The following is a 24,811-nucleotide window of genomic DNA, read 5'->3' as shown; positions in this document are numbered from 1 at the left end:
CAGGCCCAGACAAACTTGACTAGAAAAGAAGCCCGGGCAGTGGTTAGGATGAGCACATGACGTGCGACGCGCTCCAACCAATTGAAAAACCACGAAAGGGGGAGGGCGGAAGTGACGAGCCGTATCCCTCCGCGGGGCGAGAGGGTCGGTGGGGGGAGTCAGCGTCTCTCTCCCCCGCGCCAGCTCCCGTACACGGAGCCGCATTCCTTGGCCCCCCCGCCCCCCTCCCTCGGGGCCCCCCCCGCCCCCCTCGGGAAAAAAATCCACCCCAAATCACTCGAACCCGAGGGAGGTTTCCTTTCACCCTCGGGGAGACGAGCTTTCAACGGTTCCCTCTTCTCCGTCTCCCCCCAAGCCCCCGTCCCCTCCCCTGCTCCCACCCCCTTCTCCCGGCGCCGGGTGCAAGGTCCCTTTAAGGCGACGGCGCCTTCCTCGGGTCAGACTACCGGCGGCGACGACCACGGGAGGTGAGTGAGCGAGCGAGCTTTCTCTCTCCCCACCCCCCTTCTCCCGGGGGTTCCGTTATCTTTTCGTTCGGCGAGGCGTTCCGAGGCGAGACAATGAGAGGGGGATGGGGCGGGAGCGCGAGGGGTGGGGGCGGGGGCCCGGTGGCGCGCGCCCCCGCCCCCCTCGCGTGGCGGCGCGGCCCGTGGCGGCGGCGGCGGGCGTGGGGTGCGGCGCGCGAGCGCGTGTGTGAGTGCGTGCACCCGGGGAGCCGCGCGGCGGGCCGGGCAGGCCCCTGTCTGCCTGCCGGTCGCCCCCGGCGCCCGCAGCGGCGCGCTCGCGCGCACTCGCGGTCCACGGCCCCGCACACACCCGACGTCCACACGCACACCCGGCGCGAGGCGTCTCGGAGGAGTGGGCGGGCGCGGGCGCGGGCGCGGGCGGCGGCCCGCTGGGGAAGAGGCGGGGGCGCGGGCGGCGGCGAGACGGCGGGGCGCGGCGGGAGGGGAGGGCGAGGCCGCGCAGGGGAGGCGGGCGGGAGGGGTGGTGGGCCGACGTCCCCCGGGGGTGGGGATGGTGCTCGGCCGTCCCCGCGCCACCCCCGCCGGGGAACGAGTGGGGCGCTCTTTTTGAGCGCGAGGAGGGAAATGAGTGATTGCTTAGTCTCTCCCTTGTGTTATGTAATCCCCGCTCGGGCGTATAGTACACCCGAAGCCTTAGTGCACCGCAGTTTACAAAGTCTCCTCCCCCGGCTCTAAAATTTTGGGGTGGCGCCGTGATTTATAAAATGGGATGTGGCGGAAAAAAGCTTTATTTTCGTATGGTTATATCCTGCCGCGGTGGGCGCCATGTTTATCCCAGGGACTATTTTCTCTAGATTCTTAGCACCTTCTGAAAAAGAGTGATGTCGTTGATCCACCTGCTTTCTCTCCATTCTGCGAGTTGTCCTAATTTCCTCTTCTGTCAGACGCGGGATTCCCTCAAATTGTTAATAATACTGGACGTTTCTCTCATTGTCTTGGATGTTTTCAGCTCAGAAAAAGGTAGAGCTGGAAAGAGTAAGTCGTTTAGCCCAAATCTCTTTTTCGAGATGGAAATTGAGGTACAGTGTCCTATCGGAACAGCCGTCAGTCTGTGGCCCAGCCTTCTGCGCTCTTTTGGAGACCTCCCACCGCAGCTCAAAACCCCACAGAAGTACAATTTCACTTTCAAAGGAATTTTCCCATCTAGTTGAAGGGAAACGGCAGGGCCGGAGGGCTGCTTCTTGGCGAACGACGTTGAATTTTGAGACCCCTTGCTTTTGGAACTGGGAATTGGGCTTTGAACTACTTAGCACAATCGTTCTTAACTTCGGGGTGCATAAAAAGTACCTTGAAGATCTCTAAAAGTGCGGTTTGGGGGGCCTCATCCCCAAGCTTTTTTGGATGGGATGGGGAGAGGGGTATCATCTCTACATTTTTAATCTGCAGTCCTTCAGCTGAGACTGATTAACGTAACCACCATATTGAGAGTTATTGATCCAGCATAAAGGTGCTCAAACTATAATCTTTGAACACTTAAGTGGCAATCTATGCCCTTGATTTCCTTCCCCTTTCGTATATTATGGTTATAATGTACCAGCTATGCTGATGTATCTCAAACTAAAGGAACTAACAGAGTGAAGACTCTTGGGATGAACAGAATTTTGTTAGTTTCCACCCCCACCTTGAACCGGTGGTATAATCTAGAAAAGCAGTTCCCAAAATGTGGTCTGCTGACCCCTGGGGATCCCCTCAGGCCCATTCAGGAGAGCTTCGAGGTCATAACTGTTTTCAAAATAATACTGAGACACTTTATCTTTTTCACTGACATCTGCACTTATGATCCAAAAGCAACACTTAATAAAACGACTGCAGGAAACTCTATACTTACTTGAGAATGTGTTTGATGAAGCAGTAAAAATAATTAGTTTTATTAAATTTCAGCCTTTTAGTACATGTCTTTTTAATTTATAAGAATCTGTGACCATCCATGTACAATGCCTGGTGTCAGTCTATTTATCTCTTGTAAAAATAAAATACAGTGTGTGTGTGTGAAAAAAAAAAAAAGAATCTATGACCAAATGGGAAGTGTGCCTGAAGCACTTACACTGCCTGCTGAGGTAGGTCTTGGTCATAAGGAAAGGCATTTGTGAGATTTAGTTCTGAGTTGCTTGTTTCCTGGAACAGCATTTTTACTTGAAAGAACGACTGATAAACTACAGTTTTTAACACTTAAGTGTTTGCGGATGTTTTCTTGAAAAAAGTGTGAGCTTGTCACTTCAAGGAAAACAATTGACAGTATTTGTTCCCAGTGATAAAAATTTGAGAGTGAAAATTAGAATTTTTAAAATTTAAGGTACATCAGTGGATTTTAACATAACATTCATTGATAGGGTTTCAGATTCCAAGATGCAATTATCCTTTAAGAAACTATCATTTGTCTAGTTTTAGTACTATATCAATATACAAACTATCTGAAAAGGTTTTTAGGATACTTTTCCCTTTTTCTATCTGTGTGACAGCAGATCTTCGTTATATACTTAACCAAAACAACATAGAACCACAGACTCAATGCAGAAGCAGTTATGAGAATCAAACTCTTCTATTAACCTAGACATGAAAGATTTGCAATAACGTAAAACGTTATTTCACTCTTTGGGGGAAAAATAGTAATTTTTAATTGAAAGTGTTATTTAGGTTAACATGTAATGGGTTTGTTTTTGAATATACTGATAAGTATTTACATTTTTTACATTTTAATTTCTAATGTAAATATCAAAAGGTAAAGTCCACATAAAAAAAAGCTCTTTGGGATCCTTAATAATTTTAAGAATGTAAAGGGGTCCCGAGACCAAAAACTGGGTCTGTCCTATCCTTCTGCTCCTGAGATCATCCAAATCTGTCTCCGTATAGAAACTTCCGGAGAATTCAGAAATGTTGGAGTTAATAATGGAAGAGGCAGTGACTTGGGGAAGAATTCCGGAGCAAAAAAAGCTTAGTAAATATCCCAGCCAGGATTCAAACCAGCTGTAACCTAGGGCAACTTACTCTCTAAACCTCGTTTTGACCTCATCTGTAAAATGTATTACTTAGGGTATATAGTGAGAATTAATTGTAATAATGAATGTAAAGTGCATAATAATGCCTGTTATTATATCATAGTAAAATAAAGTGTATTCCAGATAATGTTTCAGTCTTTATTCTCCATATATGTGTTTTTGTTGAAAGTGGAGATATTCTGATTTAAATTACAAACCCTAGAGCTGGTGGTATCTTTGTCATAATATCAGTATGGTAAGACTTTGATAGATTCTTTGGCAATCTGGTTTGTGATAATAAGCCATATTCACAAAAACGTATTTTTACATGTAACTCCGGAGGAGAGGAGAAAGGACTAATGTTTTGCTAGTATTTGGCAGAGTTAAATGAAATTGAGTAGAAATGGAATTTAGACAACATACAACTATCAGTGAAGAAGAACTTTTCTTGGGAGAAGAACTGAATATTGTACCCTTTAAAAATAGGAAACTTAACTGCTCACTTTAGTTGTTTTAGTAAAGAGCCCATAATGAATATATTTGGGTCCTTCTTGATAGGAGATTTGCTGCCAGATAAGTGGAAAGTATTTTAAGTTTGAGAATTTTAGGCAGATTTTTAAGACTACTTAGGAACCCATTGTGAATATTATATGTGAGGTTCTACAGCAGTTCCTGTGAGGGACAAAATGGGCCATGCGGAAGACTGGGGAAATAAACGCTTTTTATTACAAGTTTAACAATAATTAGTTTTATAGCCATACTAAGTATTCAGCCCTGTAGGTTTTCTGGAATTAATCCCTTTTAAAGTCAAAAATTGAAGTAACTTGAATACCGACTGTTTTGAGGATTATTATTGTTTATTTCTCACTCAGGAGCAAGAGAGTGGTATTCTTAAATTTTTTGTTTACGACATTTTTTCTGTTTCAGATGTTCTTTTTATCTTGATTTATGGGTGGGTATGCGCTAGCAGTGAATTGAAAATGTTAGATACTGAATTCTTCATTCCTGGAGTTTACTTTAGAGCTATAAAAGAACCAGACAAATTAAAGGAATTCAACGCTTCAAGAGCCAAATCTGTCTGGAGAGTTTTGGTAGAAAACATGTTTTCCTAATCTTATTTGAGGTGAAGATAGGTAGACATTTCTGCCCATTAAATACTTCAGAAGTAGACTGACAGTTGTAACTGAGGGATTCTTTTTGCCGCTTTTAAATAAGATTGTATAAAGGGTCTCTTTGTATCTTGCTTTTCAGTTATGTAGGCTTTTACTGACTAGCTGATTTTGTAGGACCTGAGTATAAGGTAGACTACCATATTTGCCGGCATTTAAGATACAATTCAGTCCTCCCTAGAATGGTATGTATCTGGTACACCCATATTATGCATGGAAAGATGAATGCCAAAGACTTAAAGACTATGGGAATCACTAATAGTCCTGTGTGAGTTGCAGTGTTGAGTAAAACCTACTGAGTGCACGAAAATCATATTACCAGTGTAATTACTGCTACAAAATACAGAAACCAGATAGGTTACCAAGATGTCAGATAATCATGATGCGTTGATTAACGGAAGACGGCAGTGTTCATGTCATCTTACAGTACCTCCTTGGTAACCTGTATAACTCAACTTCGATTTATTTTTTCTAACATTTAATTATTGTGCAACATCTTTAGAAATGTGTATATATAATCTATTTGAAAATTGCTCCTAGAAATGAGAACGAGTTTACAGAAAATTCAACCCATGAGGCTACCAGTTTGATTTGGTAAATGGCAAAAAGAAAATGGCAGAATATAGTAGAACAAAATATCACAACCAAGATATGAGTAGGTAGTTTTTCCCTGTTACTTTTTTCTTTTTTTTTTTTTTTTTTAATTTCAGCGTTATTGAGGTGTAATTGATGTATAAAATTGTATAATGTTAAACTGTACATCATGGTGATTTCATATACATAAATATTGTGAAAGGATTCCCCCCATTCAGTTAATTAACACATCCATCACCTCACATACTTATCTTGTGTGTATGTGAACTCTACTCTTTTAGCAAATCTCAATTATAGTGTTATCAACTATAGCCACCATATTTTATGTTAGATTCTCAGACCTTGTTCATCTGATCCCAACTTTTTATTTTAAGAAAATTTCATGCATGTAAAAAAGGTGAAAGAGTACTACAAGGAGTATCTACAATGAACCCACCACCTAGACACAATGATTTTTTTTTCATAAATTTATCCATTTATTTATTTTTGGCTGCGTTGGGTCTTCATTGCTGCGTGCAGGCTTTCTCTAGTTGTGGTGAGCGGGGGCTACTCTTCACTGCGGAGCTTGGGCTTCTCGTTGCGGAGCACAGGCTCTAGGCACACGGGCTTCAGTACTTATGGCTCGTAGGCTCTAGAGCACAGACTCAGTAGTTGTGGTGCACTTGCTCCGCGGCATGTGGGATCTTTCCAGACCAGGGCTCGAACCCACATCCCCTGGATTGGCAGATGGATTCTTAACCACGGCGCCACCAGGGAAGTCCCGACACAACCATTTTTAATGTTGGCATATTTGACGTCTGTAAGAAAACGCCAAAATATATATTGGCTGAACCACCTGAAAGTCACAGTCATGATACTTCCACTGAACATTTCATGCATTTGCTAAGAATAAATAACGTTCTCCTACATAACTCTAATACCACTATTTTTTCTAAGAAAATTAAAAATCATTTCCAAATATCATCTTGTATCTAGTCTATATTCAAATGTTCCAGTTCTCCCCAATATGTCATTTATAGCTTTTTTATGAACCAGAATCCAGTAAAGGTTTACATGTTGCCTTTTGTTACATTGCTTTAGTTTCTTTCAGTCTGGTTTAGTCTTCTCACTCTGTGTGTGGGCATTCATGTATACATGTGTGTGTGAGATTGACATTTTTAAACTGTTAGTAGTTTTATAAAATATTCCATATTCTGCACTTGTCTGGTTATTTCCTTTTAAAATGTCCCACTTTTTGGATTTATCTCATTATTTCCTTGAGGTGCTACTTAACTTATTCCTCTACTGCTGTGTTTCCTAAAAACTGGAAGTTAAATTTAAGTGCTTGATTTGATTCAGGTTAAACATTATTGTCAATAGCTTTTGTTTGTTTGTTTACAAAAGAACAAGCCACAGACCAAACAGCTGATGACAGGTAGAGTTTGGATTATTGACTAACATTTTTCTATTTAAACTTATTACTGTCTTAACTTTTGGCTTTGAGACATAGAGCTACTTCCGTAATTTTAAGTTCAAGCATAACAATAGGACTTTGAGAAGGACCGCAGAAATAAGTTTGCATCGTGTCATTTTGGTTCACTGCTCTCTGGAAAGTTGAAGAGGCAATAAGAGCTGATATATTTAGCAAAAGCAACCCACAGAGGAATAGTAAAGGGCACAACCAGAAATTTTAGAAATGGAGATTTTGGGACTTTGGGAAATTATTTTCACAAAGATTATTTACCAGTTAATACTGATAGTAACCATAAATTTACAGAATTAACATCATAATGCTTAAGTTTTATAAGGAGAAATTACGTACTTAGGCAGCAACAAGTTTCACAGGTAGATCATTATAGGGTGAAACAAACTAGATGTATATGAGTTTTATAAAAATGTTTTTACTGTGTTAAGATGTAACCATTTGAACAATTCATAGGGATCTTGTTCTCATCTCTTCTGTTGCAGAGAGGATACATTATTTTAAAAAGAAATGAGAAAATTAACATAACATTGTAAGTCAACTATACTTCAATTAAAAAAAAAGAAATGAGAGTTCTTTATGCATAGAACGTGGGATGATTTTTAAAAAAAATTTTCCCCTTCAGAACATGGATTCAGTTTGATCAGGGTTTCTCAATCTTGGCACTATTAACATTTTGTGCCAGATAAGTCCCCATCTGTCTCATGCATTGTAGGATGTTTAGTAGCACCCCTGGCCACTTGCCACTAGATAGATGCCAGTAGCACCCTTCCCCAACCCCACTCCTAGTTATGACTACCAAAAATGTCTCCAGACATTCCTGTATGTCTTCTGGGGGCAGATTATCCCTGTTTGAGTATTACTGAGTTGGATAAAAGCCACTGGCATATGTGGATTCCTTAATGATCTAGGTTTCCCTTTATATAACCTATGTACAGCCGTTGAACACAGTTCCCTTCTGCAGATATGCTGCACAGCTTGGACTGTGCTTAGTATATGTTGGAGAACACTGGAATATGATGACATTTTTTAGCTCTATTGGAAATTTTATTGAAGCTAGAAATGAGCTCTTCATTTGTAAGGTGTAGGTCTTTTGCTTTATCTCATCCCCCTCCCACCTCCCAGTTTGCTTGGAAAAGAACCTTATTAGCTATGTGTTATGGGTAAAGTTTTTGTTAGGAGCAGTTGAGAAATTTGATATCTTTAAGGTGATCTGTTTATATCTTGGCATTCAAGAAAAGACAGTCTTTAAAAAAATAGTTACTGGGGACTATATTCAATATTTTGTAATAACCTGTAAGGGAAAAGAATCTGAAAAAGAATATATATATATTATACATATGTATATTACATACATATGTATTATATATTTTATATATATGTATGTATAACTGAATCACTTTACTGACACAACATTGTAAATCAGTTGTACTTCAATTTAATAAATAAATAAGAAAGACATGGTTCCTGCCCTCTCAAATATTTCAGTCTAGCAGTTAAGGGAAGAATGTTAAATTAAGTATCTTATACGTTAGTTGAATATGAATGTTCCTGTTGTTTCAGAGTATCAGCTGAGGGCCCCAAACTAGGAGTCATAGGAGCTAAGCAACCCTACATTATGAAGTATGTTACGGGGACTTCCCTGGCAGTCCAGTGGTTAAGACTCCATGCTTCCAATGCAGAGGACGTGGGTTCGATCCCTGGTCAGGGAACTAAGATCTCGCATGCCCTGTGGCGTGGCAGTAAATAGGTAGATAGATAGTAAGTTACAAGACCATCTCTGCAGGACTTGTAAATTGGGTAAGTCAGAAGCTACTTAGGCTAGTGTTTGGAAAATTCGCCATTTCTTTGGAAGTTAAACATACACTTACCCTATGGCCCAGAAATTCCTCTCCTAGTTATTTATCCAAAATAATGAAAACATACGCACATACAAAGACTTGTGCCCAAATGTTCATAGCAGGTTTATTCATAATAGCCTGAAAAATTGAAAACAACTATCTGTCAACATGTGGATGGATAGTTTATCCATAAATGGAGCACTACTCAGTAATAAAAAATAAACAAACTACTGAAAAATGCAACAAAACATAGATGATTATGTTAAGGTAATGAAGGCAGCCTCAAAAAAAGTTACTTGCTAAAGGGCTTGGTTAAACTACATGTGTCCTCTTTGTTAATCTTTGATTGTTCTTAAAAAAATTTTTTTTAACTATATGTAAATTCTGCCAGTGAGGAAAATGATGTAGGCAACTTGTTAGGGGAAGGGAAAGGTTGGAAAAAGAGTGGAAGTAATGAGAATTAGTTAATAAAGTTTAAAAGATTGAAACATCTCAAGTAAGAATCTCAGGAGAAAATAGAAGTTTGTTTTCAGTTTCTAAGACAAGTTTTATTTGTAGATTTGGAATTTTTCTGCCAAATGACATAGAAGTGAAATTGAAGGTAGCTGACTAATAGTTGGGGGTTGATATGGAGATAATTTTATGTCTAAAATGAGCAGAGGGACATCCCTGGTGGTCCAGTGGTTAAGAGTCCGCCTTCCGATGCATGGGACATGGGTTCGATCCCTGGTCCGGGAACTAAGATGCCACATGCTGCAGAGCAACTAAGCATGTGCACTCTAGAGCCTGCGTGCATCACAGCTAGAGAGCCCATGTGCCGCAGCTACTGAGCCCACACACTCTAGAGCCCGCGCGCCACAACTAGAGAGAAGCCCACGCACCACAACGAAAGATCCCGCGTGCCGCAACTAAGACCCGATGCAGCCAAATAAATACTTTTTTTTTTTTTTTAATTTATTTATTTTTGGCTGTGTTGGGTCTTCATTTCTGTGCGAGGGCTTTCTCTAGTTGTGGCAAGCGGGGGCCACTCTTCATCGCGGTGCGCGGGCCTCTCATTATCGTGGCCTCTCTTGTTGCGGAGCACAGGCTCCAGACGCGCAGGCTCAGTAATTGTGGCTCACGGGCCCAGTTGCTCCGCGGCATGTGGGATCTTCCCAGACCAGGGCTCGAACCCGTGTCCCCTGCATTGGCAGGCAGATTCTCAACCACTGCGCCACCACGGAAGCCCCCTTTTTTTTTTTTTTTAATGAGCAGAAAAGTCACTAGCATCTAGACTGCGATCTTGGAATGTCATTCCACACCAAAAGAAATCAGGGCTCCTTAGAGAAATGGCTGATTCTAGGTCTGGGGCAAGAATGTATGAGATGAGCCTGAAACTTATAGCCAGGATTTTATCAAACACAAGGGTTGTGTCAGAAGGACTCAGGAGCTAACTGAGAAGTTCCCAGTAGCCAAAATAGGACACTTTGAGTATCAATAAGGATAACTGCAGTGGATCAAAACATATCAAATATGTTTAAATTGATGTGTCATATGATGTGATACAATGATAGTTTAAGAACAAGCTTATTGGACTTCCCTGGTGGTGCAGTGGTTAAGAATCCGCCTGCCAATGCAGGGGACACAGGTTCGAGCCCTGGTCCGGGAGGATCCCACATGCCACAGAGCAACTAAGCCCGTCTGCCACAACTACTGAGCCTGCGTGCCACAGCTGCTGAAGCCTGTGCGCCTAGAGCCCGTGCTCTGCAACAAGAGAAGCCACCACAAGAAGTCCGTGCACCATGACGAAGAGTAGCCCCGGCTCACCGCAACTAGAGAAAGCCGTGTGCAGCAACAAAGACCCAACATAGCCAAAAATAAAATTAATTAATTAATTAATTTTAAAAGAACAAGCTCATTGGTCACTTTGAGGAAATGCTAGTGAAACAGATCATTATTTTGAAAACTGGTAAAGGGAAAGAAGCAAGATGGAAAGAGTCGAGACTTTTACTGTATGAACTGCACCACTGGGTAACCAAATAGTAGATACGTTTTGTTTTTTTTAAATCAAGGTGTTTCAGTTAATAAAAGGGAATGATAGATTTAGAATGACTAGTTCTAGGCATTGAGCCTGGATGGAAGGATTCCTGATGGAAGAAAATCCTGCCCTTGTGAGTAGTCTTGGGGGAAAAAAATGTTAAACCTGTATCTAATCATGTCTCTAGATCCAGCTATCAATTTCAGGATATACAGAGGCCAGAGGCATATATTAAATGCCATGTGTATGTAATCAACAATATCCAGATTGTAGAAACTGCAAGAGGTGACCTGGTTCTTCAACAAATAAATTACGGTGGGGGGGGGATAAAGATGAAGGAAGATCTATAAATTAAAAGAGACCTAAGAAACTTATCAAATAATCATAATATGTGGACCTTATTTGAATCTAAACCAAACAAACTTTAAGAAATACGGTATTTAGTTAAGACATCAAAGCAACCTAAATGTCTATCAACAGAGGAATGGGTAAAGAAGATGTGGTACATATATACAATGGAATATTACTCAGCCATAAAAAAAGAACGAAATAATGCCATTTGCAGCAACATGCATGGACCTAGAGATTATCATACTAAGTGAAGTAAGACAGAGAAAGACAAATATGTGATATCACTTATTTGTGGAATCTAAAAAATGTTACAAATGAACTTATTTACAAAACAGAAGCAGACTCACAGACTTCAAGAACAAATTTATGGTTACCAAAGGGGAAAGGTGGGGGGAGGGATAAATTAGGAGTTTGGGATTAACATATACACACTACTATATATAAAACAGATAATCAACAAAGACCTACTATATAGCACAGGAAACTCTACTCAGTATTCTGTAATAACCTATATGGGAAAAGAATCTGAAAAAAAATGGATATATGAATATGTATAACTGAATCACTGCTGTACACCTGAAACTAACACAGTATTGTAAATTAGCTATATTCCAATATAAAATAAATTTAAAAAGAAATATGGCGTTTGAGAGAATTTGAGATTTCAGTGTTGACTAGATATTTGATATTAAGAGACTATAAATCTTTTAGGCATATTAATGGTACTATGATTTATCTATTTATTTATTTTAAAATTTGGCCATGCAGCTTGTGGAATCTCAGTTCCCCAACCAGGGATCAGACCCAGCCCCAGCAGTGAAAGCACCGCATCCTAACCACTGAATGACCAAGCAATTCTCTATGATTTTTTTTTTTTTTTTTTTTGGTACATGATCTTTTCAAGTCCTTATCTTTTAGAGCTACATAATAAAATATTTATAAATATGATATTAGAGATTAGTTTCAAAATAATATGAAGGAGAGAGGGCATAAGTGAAACAAGATTGGTTGATAATTTTTGAAGCTGGGTGATGGATACATGTCTACTCTTGTATATAATTTTTTCTTTTGGCCCCAATCAAGGATCAAACCCAGGCTCCCTGAAGTGGAAGCATGGAGTCCTAACCACTGGACTGCCAGGGAATTCCCTACTCTTGTATATAATTAAAATTGATATCTCATTTTAAGAATAGCAGAAAAGGAATCACTACAGTCTTGATTCAGAGATTCATAGTTGTAATATGATGAAAGTTTGCCCCTTTACTTGGTTACAGTATATGATTCTCAAATTTACTACCTGTGCAAGTTTTTCTCTTGATGTAGCATGGTGTTCCCTATGTGCTGGCCTTTAATTTCTGAAATTCAGGTTTTTACCTGGCACTTTTTCAGAAGAAATGAAAATGTCCCAAAATTGAGTAAGGATTGAAGCTCAATGTAAGTTTTTTGGTTTTGTTATTTATTTATTTATTTGGCTGCGTCTGGTCTTAGTTGCAGTACGTGGGATCTTTCCTTGTGGCCTACAAGTTTCTCTCTAGTTGTGGTGCGCGGGCTCTAGAGTGTGCAGGCTCAGTAGTTGTGGCGCACGGGCTCTAGAGCATGCAGGCTTAGTAGTTGCAGCTGCGGGCTTAGTTGCCTTGTGGCATGTGGGATCTTAGTACCCTGACCAGGAATCGAACCCGCGTCCCCTACATTGGAAGGCGGATTCTTTTTTTTCTTTTTTATAAATTTATTTATTTTATTCATTTTATTTTTGGCTGTGTTGGGTCTTCGTTGCTGCGTGTAGGCTTTCTCTAGTTGCTATGAGCGGGGGCTACTCTTCGTTGCGGTGCGTGGGCTTCTCATTGCGGTGGCTTCTCTTGTTGCGGAGCACAGGCTTTAGGTACGCGGGCTTCAGTAGTTGTGGCATGCGGGCTCAGTAGTTGTGGCTCACGGGTTCTAGAGCGCAGGCTCAGTAGTTGTGGCGCACAGACTTAGTTGCTCCGTGGCATGTGGGATCTTCCCGGACCAGGACCCGAACCCATGTCTCCTGCATTGGCAGGCGGATTCTTAACCACTGTGCCACCAGGGAAGCCTGGAAGGTGGATTCTTAACCACTGGACCACCAGGGAAGTCACTGTTTGTTTTTGCATGTGAGATGTATTCCAAGCCTATGAGTATGTTTATCCTTTATAGCAAAATAATAGGGAAGAGAGGGGAAAATTCCAGAGTTTTCTTTTTCTTGTGAGAAATTAAGTTGAAGGTTTGGTGTAGAAAGAAGTTAAACATGAGTAGACTGATAGTTTGGGAAGATTTATATACTTTAGTACTACATATTTAGTAATTCCTGTCTTCTTTGATCAAAAATAGTTGAAAGGTGGTTATAGGCCATGGATCACTTGGAATACCGCAGAGAATGATGGTGTTCCTTGAGCATCTTGGTAAAGATATTAAATATAGCATTTCACTATATTAATGAGGAGTCTTTTTTTTTAAAATTAATTAATTAATTTATTTATTTATTTATTTATGGCTGTGTTGGGTCTTCGTTTCTGTGCAAGGGCCCCCTCCAGTTGCGGCAAGTGGGGGCCACTCTTCATCGCGGTGCGCGGGCCTCTCACTATCGCGGCCTCTCTTGTTGCGGAGCACAGGCTCCAGACGCGCAGGCTCAGTAGTTGTGGCTCACGGGCCTAGTTGCCCCGCGGCATGTGGGATCTTCCCAGACCAGGGCTCGAACCCGTGTCCCCTGCATTGGCAGGCAGTCAACCACTGCGCCACCAGGGAAGCCCGAAGATTCCTTTCTGATAGCTGGAAAACTACTGAAGGGTGCTAAATTTGCATTTTTCATTTTTAAAGTTTACAAGAAATTTAATTCAGGTTGATACCTCTATTGTGGCATGGCCCATCTTTTCAACAGAGTTAATTTTTCGACCCTGAGCTATAGATGCTGAAATGAAAGGAATGATCACATTCTGAGATAGAAGAGTCTAGATCAGAAATAAGGACTATTTGGAAAACTTGTTTTCAGTGTCTTTCAGAGATATTTTGGTGTGAGTCATAAAATATGCTCAGTCAGCGGATTCATTATTTTCTGAGTTGTCAGACCTTGTTGGTTAACTGTCTTCTCCCTTGTAAAAACCTTGAAAAATATTTTCTAAGTGTAATTTTCTTTCCATTTTGAATCTTTTAATTTACATTGGTTGTCTTGGCAGAGCTTGTATCTGAGGAGTTACTTTTCTTTCTCACTTGGTAAAAAGTAGTTAGGACATAAACATTTTTCTTTGCCATTGTTTCACATCTGCCTTTTCCACTCTGTTTCTTAGAATACCTTGTTCATGGTAGGAATAACATAATTTGACTCCCGTCAGATGGAAGAATGTTTCATTATTAATCTTCATTGACAGGATAAAACATGAACTCAGTCTCTTATGATACTATAAATAGTTGAGGTAAAAGACCAGCCTTTGGATGTGCTATTAAAATATTCATAAGCATGACATTGAAAACCACAATTTGCATTCAGATAGCTCTGCTTATTCCCAAGGAAAGTTTTCTACAGATTGCTCAACGTATGTATGGAGAGTTTGCTTGCAGCTGGTCACAGCTGAAAGAAGGTCCTTGAAAACCATCTGTAGAGGTTATCCACAGTTTATATTCATTCTGCTGGATGTTTGATAGTATGCATTAATTGTCTGTTGGCTGTGGGCTCTAAGAAAGTTACACAGCAAAGAACAATAGTATAAAATTAAGCAGTTAGAAAAGAGTTGTTTAGAATGTTACCTCTTTCAGTGGAACTAGACTGGAAAATACAAAAGTGTGTTGTGTAGTCTTTACTCAAAGAATGCCTTTGATATGGATTTGGCTTCTTTTTAATTTGGTTTCTGGCTAGCATTGTCTTTTGTATATGTAAATTAAATACAAAACTAAGAAAATTTAAGTTGACACTTTAGAGCTTTTTCTTACTCTGCTCATACCTTCTCTCCTTTGTGGTTTTGGTTTGGGAACACAGAAATAATTAAAATAGAATATTAAGAGACCAGTTAGAATCAAATGAAGCACTTTACCCATTAAACTGTGGGCACTTGACTAGCCAACTTACTGCGGCATTGCTGGAATATTTTAAATTTTCAAGGGGACAACGCCATCTGTTGGGCATCTTGCAAACTAATACTATCAAATTGTAGGGACCTAACTATTTAAACACAAAGGTTAGGTTGGTTGTTTTGTTTTGGTTTTGCTTTAGGGGTGTGGTGAAGAAATTTCTGAGATACTAAGGGCACCGAGAGTCCTTGCCTTAAAAGTTTTGTTTGAACATTGAGCAGTAATGCTACTCCCATTCCAAGACAAAGAAATTGACCTTTAGTCAACTGATACTGGAGGACAGCATAGTAATAATAACTTTGCATTGCAAAGATGAATGTAATTTAAGCAGTGTTTAAGCAGTGTTTTCAAATTAAAGGCTGACTCCCAAAATCATGGTGGAATTTAAGGTAGTAGTTGGGTTGGAATTAGATTGTGACAACTGAGGTTCTCACTTAAGTGCAAAAAGGCTCAGTAATCAGGATAAAATAGTATTTTAATGTATCATTTTTATGCTATTATTTTTATTTTATTTACATTTAAATTTCACCAAACATAGAGCTCAAGTATATCCTGGACCTTTGTTCAGATTTTTGAAATAAAGATTAATGGACAGACAGCTTTAAGGATGCAATGTATTTAACATTGCACAATATATTACATGATTAGAGAAAATTTAGAGGGTGGTATAACTATATACCTTTATACATTTAGTAGCACAAATATAGGGACAAGCCATGCAGTTGAGGAAAAACCCATTAAGGACTGAACAGAGAGGTCTTGGTTGCTGACAGAATCTCCCCTTGACTTCAGACTTGAGACAAACCAAGGAGTCTATCAGTATACGAAAACCACTGAGTTCAGAACGGTAACAACAGGATAGATATTAAGGAACTGGCCCTTGCCAATTAGGATTGTGGGGGCCAGTCTGAAGCAAGCAGGGTTGGCTGGAGGCTGGAAATGTTGCAGCTCAAGTCCAGAATCAGTAGAACAGCAGTCTAGAGACAGAATGGTTAGCGCTTTCTTCAAAACTTCCCGGTTTTTCAAACAAGTTCCTAGGGTGCTTTCCTCAAACAGCAAATCTATCATTTTTTAAAGCTCAATATTAATGCAAAAAATTTCATAATGAGCAAAATATCGATTTTAAATAAAGCAGGATTTGACCCTCCACTTGCATGATTCGCCTCACCCTAATCCCAGCCCTGGGTATTATAGATTACATTTTTATAACCCTAATTATTAAATAATTTGCTGTGGACTCTTCCACATTAATTTTTTTTTTTTTCAAGAATAAAAGTTATACTTCTGGAACCTTGGAAATGGGGGGGAGGTTAGGGGAAATGGTAGAGGGAGCACAAGGGAATAGGTTACCAATAGTCAGGAATCTGATTCCATATTTTGTATAAAACTATTTCTCCCATTCTGAGGTCAATATCTTATTCAATCTTCTTTTTCTTTTAGCATGGCGGACACCGACCTCTTTATGGAATGTGAGGAGGAGGAGTTGGAGCCATGGCAGAAAATCAGTGATGTCATTGAGGATTCTGTAGTTGAGGATTATAATTCAGTGGATAAAACTACTACAGGTAACAAAAATTCTTTTGCTCTTAGATCATTGTTATATTGACTGAATTGAATGGCATTTTTGTTAAGAAAGTGTGAGGTGGAAGAAGACTTCAAGAATCCAGGGTTGCTTCACTGTGGCACTGGTGCTACCTTTTTCCCCCGTGCTCTGGTCTGTAAGTGCTTTGGTTTCCTTGTACATAAAGCTAGAAACACTATATTTAATAAATTGAAAACATTGAGAATTGGATTAACCAATGTTTATCAAACACATAAGCAATCCTCTTACCAAATGATGTATGAACAAGAATGCAAAGGTGTGTGTCAGTGCTCATTTATATACCCAGTCAAAAACAGGTTCCCATAGTCTTGGGGAATTTTTTGTTTGTTTTACTTGAACTTGGTTTCCTTTGTGAGCTGAGCAGAATTTGCTTCGTGTCTGCCTCCATGGACAGTTTACAAACTTAGGCTTGTTAGCTTCTCTTTCAAAAAGGTGATGTTGCAGGGTCAAATTCTAGATTGCCCTGAATTCAGAAACTGAGTGGTAGTTCTTTTCCCCTCTAAATTGTATCTGTTGCTCTTTTTTTTTTTTTTATCTTTCCTGCCTTGAGAACTGAAGATGGCATTGGTTTGGGCTGAAACAGGACAGTTCAGGGTCTTGTGGACGGCTTACTAATGCATGGTTATGAATACCAGTAGTGGAGATAATAAGCCTTTGAGTTCTAGAGGTTTGCTTGTGCTATATAAGCAAAACAGTAAAATCCGGGTTCAGTGAGCTCGTAATCTAACTTAATTAACCAGGAAATGTGAGACAAAGAAGAAGGCATTGTGTCTAATTTGTGGTGTGAGGGACACATAGGAGAAATCAGATGAACAGTTGGATTTACGAATAAAGCAGGAAAGGTTTTGGGTATAGAGACCCACAGTAAGATGAAAAGGGAAGATTAGAACAGTATCCTTTAGTGTCATCTGTCCCTGTCTCCAAGTGACTGTGCCTCCCCTTCCCCACAGTTTCTGTGAGCCAGCAGCCTGTCTCGGCTCCAGTGCCCATCGCTGCCCATGCTTCTGTTGCTGGGCACCTCTCTACATCCACCACCGTTAGTAGCAGCGGGGCACAGAACAGCGACAGTACAAAGAAGACTCTTGTCACACTAATTGCCAACAACAATGGTAAGTGGGATTATTGGGAAATTCTTCCTGGGCTAGAGGGGTGAGAGACTAAAAAAGGTCTTAGGAACAGCTGTACCTGTTCAGTTTTAGGTACTGATGTGGTTCTGCTGGTGTTGGAGTGAGTTTAGTACTGATTCTCTGATATGGAAGTAAGTGGTGCTGTTCCTTCTGAGTTAGTGCTGAATCGATGCTAGTGTTTCAAGTCAGAGGGCAGCTGATTCTTTTTGCTGATAACTTCTAGGAAAGAAAATGTAAACCCCAAATTCCTAACTATTAAAGAGATGTGGGGGGGGGTTGTTTGATTGTTTATATTTTTTAATTAGAAGAGCCCCACTAGTCTGCTAAGAATTGTCCGAGAGCAGCCTTGTTCTATATTTTCTTTGGCAGATTCATTTGGTTATTGGTTCCTGGGTATGAAAAATAGGACAGGGTTGTTGTCTACCTGAAAGAATGGTGAAAGAGAAGTGTTTTTTAATGAGTTTATTGACTAGAGAAGTTACGTAGTATTGGTTTCTGTTTCGTTTCTGATGACTGTTTCTACATTCTGAAAGTAAGTTACTGGCAAGTTATGACTCAAGATTCATGTGTAGAATAAGCACCTTCATAGAATCATTGCATTGCTATAAAAGACTTATTTTTACGTATTTTATTTCCTTTAGCTTTATTAATACAAGGATAATATGTGCATTGTAGAAAAAGTGGACAGTAAAAAAAAAAAAGAAAACAATTTTTAACTGTAATCTCACTACCTGGAGATAACTATTTGTAACTTACTCTGTACATATATGTACTATTATGTACATCTGTATGCTATGTGCAGTGATTCACTTTTTATAAAAATGGATCCATACAGATTGTACTTGCTTTTTTTCCTTAATATATAGTGAATATCTTCTCATTTTAATAAATCTTTTTGTAATATTTTGATGACTATTTCCCGTTGTTTGGTTAACTGTTATTAGCAATAGGTTGTAAAGGAGTGTACTATTACTTTAAAGGGCTATTGTGAACATCTCTGTGTCTCTTGTCTCTCTTGTCTTTTCTCACATCCGTAGTTCTGAGAATACATTTCTAAGTGTCAAATTGTTGGATCAAAGGTTATCACAATTTTTAAGGATTTTGATCAATGTTTTTCCTGGATTGGCCATCTAGAAATGTTGTATCCATTTTCATTTCCATTAGAAGTGTACCTGGTGTTCTTAGTGTTGGATGTAACCATTTACCTCCCTTATTGTTGGACATTTACTACAATCCCATTTTTTTGTGTTTACAAACAGTGCTGCAGTGAACATTCTCAGGCATTGTATCTGTGCCCGCTGTGTAAGCATATCTGTAATATAAAGTGAGATTGCTGGGTCAGGCATTTAAAATTTGTTAGTGTCAAATTGCCATAATAGATTGCTCTACATAAGTGGATACTGAAAAAATAAAATTTTTTAAATTAATTAATTAATTAATTATTTAATTTTGGCTGTGCTGGGTCTTTGTTGCAGCTCACGGGCTCTTCGGTGCGGTGTGCGGGCTTAGTTGCGGTATGTGGGAAGTTGTGGTGCACAGGCTCCCTAGTTGCAGTGCGCAGGCTCTAGAGCACGTGGGCTCAGTAGTTGCAGCGCGCAGGCTTAGTTGCAGTATGAGGGATCTTAGTTCCCCGACCAGGGACTGAACCCAGGCCCCCTGTATTGGGAGCTCAGAGTCTTAACCACTGGACTACCAGGGAAGTCCCTGAAAAAATAATTTTTATCACATGGAAAATCCTTAAAATTTTTTTAAACTTATAGTGACCCTCATATATATAAAGATGAGGAACCTCTATCTAGAGATTTTCTCATTTTTACAGATGTAGAAACCAAGGCGTGGAGAGTCTAAATAATGTACTTAAGGTCAAATAGTAAGTGACTAAACTGGATTTGAATTACTTAGACTGCAAAACTTGTGGCCTTCCCACCGTATTATACTACTTTCCTATGTTTCTCTTAAAATAAGCTGTCAAAGTGCTATTAGCAACCAGTTTAGCTAAATTTTTCTTTGATCCCAGCGTTCCAAGGCCCATGATGAGCATCTCATGACACACTGATGTGACCTACTCTCTTTGAATGGACCCTTGATTCCTGTGGCCTGTGTACAAAAATTTTTTGAAATATGAAAATGGATTTTATTTACTTTAGAAAGCTCTAGTATTCAAATTAAAATGTTAACCTGTATTCATGGTTTTAAAAACAAAAGGGTATAGACTGGTAACCACAGTTACATATGTCTTGTGTGTTCATCCAAAAATTCTTTCATGCTGGGAGTTCCCCGGTGGTCAAGTGGTTAGGACTCCGTGCTTTCACTGCCGAGGGCCCGGGTTCAATCCCTGGTTGGGGAACTAAGATCTATAGGCCATGGGGTGCGGCCAAAAAAAAAAGGGGGCTCAAAACTTCTTTTATGCGTAGATAAGCACACAGTTGTGTGACTTTCTAAAATCAGATACTCTTGAAATGCCAGCGTTATTCATTATAGCCCAGAATTGGAAACAACCTAAGATGTTGAATGAATAAGCAAAATGTGGGACTTCCCTGGTGGCGCAGTAGTTAAGAATCTGCCTGCCAGTGCAGGGGACACGGGTTCGATCCCTGGTCCCGGGAAGATCCCACATGCCGCGGAGCAACTAAGCCCGTGCACCACAACTACTGAGCCTGCGCTCTAGAGCCCGAGAGCGACAACTACTGAGCCCGAGTGCCAGAACTACTGAAGCCTGTGCGCCCAGAGCCCGTGCTCCGCGACAAGAGAAGCCACCGCAATGAGAAGCCCGTGCACTGCAACGAAGAGTAGCCCCCGCTCGCCACAACTAAAGAAAGCCCGCGCGCAGCAACGAAGACCCAACACAGCCAAAAATAGATAGATAGATTTCAAATAGGCCACATATATGACCCCATTATTATGAAATGCCCATAATAGACAAATGTGTAGAGACAGAAAGTTAGATTGTTGGTTACCAGGGCTGGGGGGAGGAGAATGGGGAATAACTGCTAATGGGTATAAGGTTTCTTTTTGAGGTGATGAAAATGTTCTGGAATTAAATAGTGGTGATGATTGCACAAATCTTGTGAATATACTAAAAGCCTCTAAATTGTACACTTTAAATGGGTGATAAAATATGTGTGGTATGTGAATTATATCTCAATAAGGCTTTTTTCTTTTAACGAAGTGTTAGGAATAAAATTTTAGAACATTTTTACTATTATTTTTGCTGTTCTTCAGAATCTACCACTCAGCATTTAGAAATTATTCGTATAGTTCTGACTGATCATATGTTTGCATTGGAAAGGAACATTATGAAGTGAAACGAACCACTGCTTAATTCTGAGCTGTGAATGATATGAATTTAATGTTATAAATTTTTTACTGTAATTATGATTTTCAATTCCTGTTTGGTCCATTTCAACTCCATTTAGCCCTCTTATTTCTGGGGTTTAAGGCTGTGTAAGTGAACTTAAAAGAATGAAGAAAAAAAAATCAAGACCTTCAGATTTGTAAAACAGAACATGTTGTGAGAGAAGCTGCTGAATCTTCTATTATTTAATCAGTTTATGGCTGTGGTACCTAGATTATTTGAGAGCAAACTTACAGGTAGGGGATTGGTCAGATAATTCTTTTAAAGGCTTTTTTAAGTCTCAGGGTTCTAACTGCCTCTTTCATTCTCTGGAAATGGAACTTCATAAGACCTTTGAATTGTCAGAATTTCTTTTAGGAAAGACTTAATAAGAATGCAGAAATCATTAAAAACAACTCATTTGTTAGAATTGGAATTATTATAATTCATTAGAATTATTAGAATGAATTTATAGAATACATTAAATAAATATTTACTCAGTGTGACTTTAATTTATCCAGTGTGACTTGCCGTGTGCTAGTTTTTGCTTTCAATTGAATTGTAAACCTAGTCTAGGCTTAGAAACCTACTTTTTTATTTGCACTTTATTTTTGGAAAAGTCCTAACAATCCACCAAAATTCAAACATGACCCTGATGTCAGAGAGAATATTTGCAGAAAATGCTTGTGTTAACATTCTTTATAGTAGTAGAGTATGTGTAGATTTCATGAACAAGGCCTGTCTTTTGAGACTTGCTAATGCTGGTTGATTTCACATAAATGCAAAAAATTTTCCATCCTTCCCTTCCTATATTTAGTTGAGATGTTGAGTCAGTGATTATCTTAAGAATTCTTAGGCTTAGATAAATAACAGATAATTTATTTTCTTTTACCCTAGCAGTTAAAATAGTGAATAGAAAATACATGGTTTTGCTTAGTCAATATTTTTCAACCAGAAATTGCAAAGGAGTAAAAAAGAGATGGATGGGGAACCTATAGATTAAAAGAGATTGAAGAGGTATGTCATCAGTTATACTTTATGAACCCTTTTGTAACCTAATTCAAACAAAAAAATGTAATTTTCAATTTGAATTCTAACTGGGTATTTGATATTAAAGAATTATTCATTCATTCATTCATTCATTTATTGCCGCACAGTGCGGCATGTGGGATCTTAGTTCCCCCACCAGGGTTGGAACCCGTGCCCCCTGCAGTGGAAGCGCAAAGTCCTAACCACTGCCAAGGAAGTGCCAAGGAAGCTCCCAAGAATTGTTGTATATATTTAACTTTATTGAGGTATAATTGACAAATAAAATTGTAAGATATTTAATGTGTACATTGTGATTTGGTATATGTATGCATTGTGCAAGGATTCCCACTATCTAGTTAATTAACACATCCATCACCTCACATATTTATCCTTTTTTGGGGGTAGGGATAGGGGGTAGTGAGAACATTTAAGTTCTATTCTCTCAGCAAACTTCAATTATATCCTACAGTATTATCCACTATAGTTACAGAATTATTATAATATCTTTTAGGAGTGATAATGGTGTTGATATTTCCTCTTTTTTAAAGTCCTTATCTTTTAGAGATATATACTGAAATATTTATAGATGAAATGATATGATCCGAAGCTTGTATCAACATAATATGGGAGCTGGTAAGAGAATGGGAAGTATAGATGAAACAAGATTGGCCTTAAGTTGATAATTATTGAAGCTGCTATAGGTACATAGAGATTTATTATAGTGTTCTATTTTTATATGTATTTGAACATCTCCATAATAAAATATTTAAGTTAAAAAAATATATATAGGGCTTCCCTGGTGACGCAGTGGTTGAGAATCTGCCTGCCAATGCAGGGGACACGGGTTCGAGCCCTGGTCTGGGAAGATCCCACATGCCGCGGAGCAACTAGGCCCGTGAGCCACAACTACTGAGCCTGCGCGTCTGGAGCCTGTGCTCTGCAACAAGAGAGGCCGCGATAGTGAGAGGCCCGCGCACCGCGATGAAGAGTGGCCCCCACTTGCCACAACTAGAGAAAGCCCTCGCACAGAAACAAAGACCCAACACAGCCATAAATAAATAAATAAATTTAAAAATATATATATATAGAGAGAGAGAGAGAGTCAATAAATTGGCAGTATAATTAGCATAGCTAGAATTTGGAATTTTTTATCTGTCAACATCTATAATTACTAGTCTGCTGGCGCAGTAACTATGAGGGTCTAGTCCACTGATGGACTCTCAGTTTCTGGGAGAACATGGGACAATCCAAGGTTGGCCCATTAATAGCCACCTGTATACCCACTTTGGTGGTCTAGCTCTGTAGCTAACTGTAGTGACACCATTTGTCAAGTGGAACTTAAAGCTTCAGAGGAGTCCATCCCATTCTGGTGATTTGAGGTAAAAAGTTGCAGTATTTTGCTTGAATCTTTGATTTAGGTATTGGGTTGGCCAAAAAGTTCCTTTGGTTTTAAAATAAAAATAAAAGACACACTTTTCATTTTCACCAAGAACTTTATTGAACAACGTATTCACCGTTTTGTTCCACTACCTTCTGCCATTTTTCAGGCAACTTCATAATTCCATCTTCCCAAAACTTTTTATCTTTTTGAGCAAAGAACTGTTCCAGATGCCTTTTACAGTCTTCCAGGGAATTGAAATTTTTTCCATTAAGAGAATTTTGTAAAGACTGAAATAAATGGAAATCCGAAGGTGCAATGTCTGGTGAATACGGTGGATGAATCACAACTCCCCAGCCAAGCTGTAACAGTTTTTGCCTGGTCATCAAAGAAACATGCGGTCTTGTATTATCCTGATGGAAGATTATGCATTTTCTGTTGACTAATTGTGGACACTTTTTGTCGAGTGCTGCTTTCAGTTGGTCTAATTGGGAGCAGTACTTGTTGGAATTAATCGTTTGGATTTCCAGAAGGAGCTCATAACAGAGGACTCCCTTCCAATCCCACCATATACACAACATCACCTTCTTGAGATGAAGACCGGCCTTTGCTGTGGTTGGTGCTGGTTCATTTTGCTTGCCCCATGATCTCTTCCATTCCACATTATTGTACAGTATCGACTTTTCATCGCCCATCACAATTTTTCCGTTTTAAAAACAAAATATTTTTGTTGCATTTAAGTAGAGAATCGCATGCAGAAATAAGGTCAAGAATGTTTTTTTCGCCTAACTTATGTGGAACCCAAACATCAAAGTGATTAACATAACCAAGCTGGTGTAAGTGAATTTCAGCGCTTGATTCAGATATTTTGAGTATGTCGGCTATCTCCCGCGTGGTATAACGTTGATTGTTCTCAGCTAATGTCTGGATTTGATCGCCGTCAACTTCAGCTGGGTTACCCAGCCGTGGAGCATTGTCCAGCGAGAAATCTCCAGCACGAAACTTCGCGAACCACTTTTGACACGTTTGATCAGTCACGACACCTTCTCCATACACTGCACAAATCTTTTTTTGCATATCAGCGTTTTTACCTTTCTTGAAATAATAAAGCATAATATTGCCAAAAATGTAAATTTTTTTCTTCCATCTTCAGTATTAAAATGACTACACAAAAAGTCAACAGTCTTGATAAGTTTTTTTTAAATGCATGCTGATATGACAGCTGTCACAATACAATCTAACAAAATTGTTTTGAATGAAGTTAAAGACAACTAAGTGCTACTAGAGCCATCTTACAGAAAAAAAGAACGTGCTTTTTGGCAAACCC

General features: G+C 39.5%; 1 protein-coding gene across 6 annotated transcripts in view; it reads left to right on the top strand.

Annotated features, from left to right (window-relative positions):
• The first annotated feature begins 149 nt into the window (after window positions 1-149).
• POGZ (pogo transposable element derived with ZNF domain) overlaps window positions 150-24,811 on the top strand; it is a 44,761-nt gene continuing 20,099 nt past the window's right edge. For 3 of the 6 annotated variants that reach the window (XM_059931197.1, XM_059931172.1, XM_059931162.1), the window contains exons 1-3: window positions 150-467; window positions 16,454-16,578; window positions 17,567-17,725. In XM_059931197.1, the coding sequence (XP_059787180.1) occupies window positions 16,455-16,578; window positions 17,567-17,725 (283 nt within the window). In that variant the 5' untranslated portion in view covers window positions 150-467; window position 16,454. The remainder of the gene's footprint in view (window positions 468-16,453; window positions 16,579-17,566; window positions 17,726-24,811) is intronic. The other 3 variants (XM_059931204.1, XM_059931188.1, XM_059931182.1) reach the window with 1 other exon arrangement.

This window comes from Balaenoptera ricei, chromosome 1 (assembly GCF_028023285.1).
Source record: "Balaenoptera ricei isolate mBalRic1 chromosome 1, mBalRic1.hap2, whole genome shotgun sequence".
In the NCBI taxonomy this organism is placed as follows: domain Eukaryota; kingdom Metazoa; phylum Chordata; class Mammalia; order Artiodactyla; family Balaenopteridae; genus Balaenoptera; species Balaenoptera ricei.
Note: the sequence above shows the minus strand (reverse complement) of the source record. Positions and strands in the feature narration are given on the sequence as shown.